At 43.0% G+C, this 877-nt stretch overlaps 1 protein-coding gene across 1 annotated transcript in view; it reads left to right on the top strand.

Annotated features, from left to right (window-relative positions):
• The first annotated feature begins 234 nt into the window (after nucleotides 1-234).
• Nucleotides 235-877, top strand: part of tubg1 (tubulin, gamma 1) — a 95,280-nt gene continuing 94,637 nt past the window's right edge. Inside the window, exon 1 of the mRNA XM_078222968.1 lies at nucleotides 235-301. Within this exon, the coding sequence (XP_078079094.1) occupies nucleotides 235-301 (67 nt within the window). The remainder of the gene's footprint in view (nucleotides 302-877) is intronic.

Below are 877 nucleotides of genomic sequence, written 5' to 3'. Positions count from 1 at the left end.
AGAAAGAGGGCAAAACGTGGCCTTCTCTTGGGAAATAAAGCAGAGGAAATGACTGAAGTGTTAGTGGGGGAGCATTTTGTGACCAGTGACCATAATTCTATTAGCTTTAAAATAGCTATGGAGGATAGGGCTGGTCCACAAGTTAAAGTTCTAAATTGGGGCAAGGCCAATTTTGATAGTATTAGACAGGAACTTTCAAAAGTTAATTGGGGGAGGCTGTTCACAGGTAAAGGAATGCTTGGCAAATGGAAGGCTTTCAAAAGCGAGATAATGAAAGTTCAGGGCCAGCATGTTCCTGTTGGTGAGAAGGGCAAGACTGGCAGGAGAAGGGAACACTGGATGACTAAAGATATTAAGGCTCTGGTCAGTAAAACGAAGGAAGAATATGTCAGGTATAGGCAGCTGGCATCAGATGAATCCCTTGAGGAGTATAGGGGGTATTGGGAGTACACTTAAAAGGAAAATCAGGAGGGCAAAAAGGGGAAATGAGTTTTGGCAGATAAGGTAAAGAAGAATCCAAAGAGATTCTACAAGTATGTTAAGGGCATAAGAGTAACGAGAGAGAACAGGGCCGCTTAAAGATCAACAAGGTGGTCTATATGTGGAGCCACAGGAGATGGATACAATCCTAAACAAATATTTCTCATCAGTACTTACCGTGGAGAAAGACATGGAAGCTCAGGAACTTGAGGAAACAGAAAATAGGAGTAGACCATCCTTACAGTGCAGAAGAGGCCATTTGGCCCATCAAGTTTGCACCAATTCTCAGAGTATCTTACCCAGGCCCTCTCCCTGTCCTATCGCCATTAACCTCACATATTTCTATGGTTAATCCATCTAACCTATGCATCTTGGGACACTAAGGGATAATTTGGCA

Source organism: Mustelus asterias, chromosome 11 (assembly GCF_964213995.1).
Source record: "Mustelus asterias chromosome 11, sMusAst1.hap1.1, whole genome shotgun sequence".
NCBI classification, from domain to species: Eukaryota; Metazoa; Chordata; class Chondrichthyes; order Carcharhiniformes; family Triakidae; genus Mustelus; species Mustelus asterias.
The sequence above is the reverse complement of the archived record's forward strand: the minus strand, read 5'-3'. Positions and strand labels throughout refer to the sequence as shown.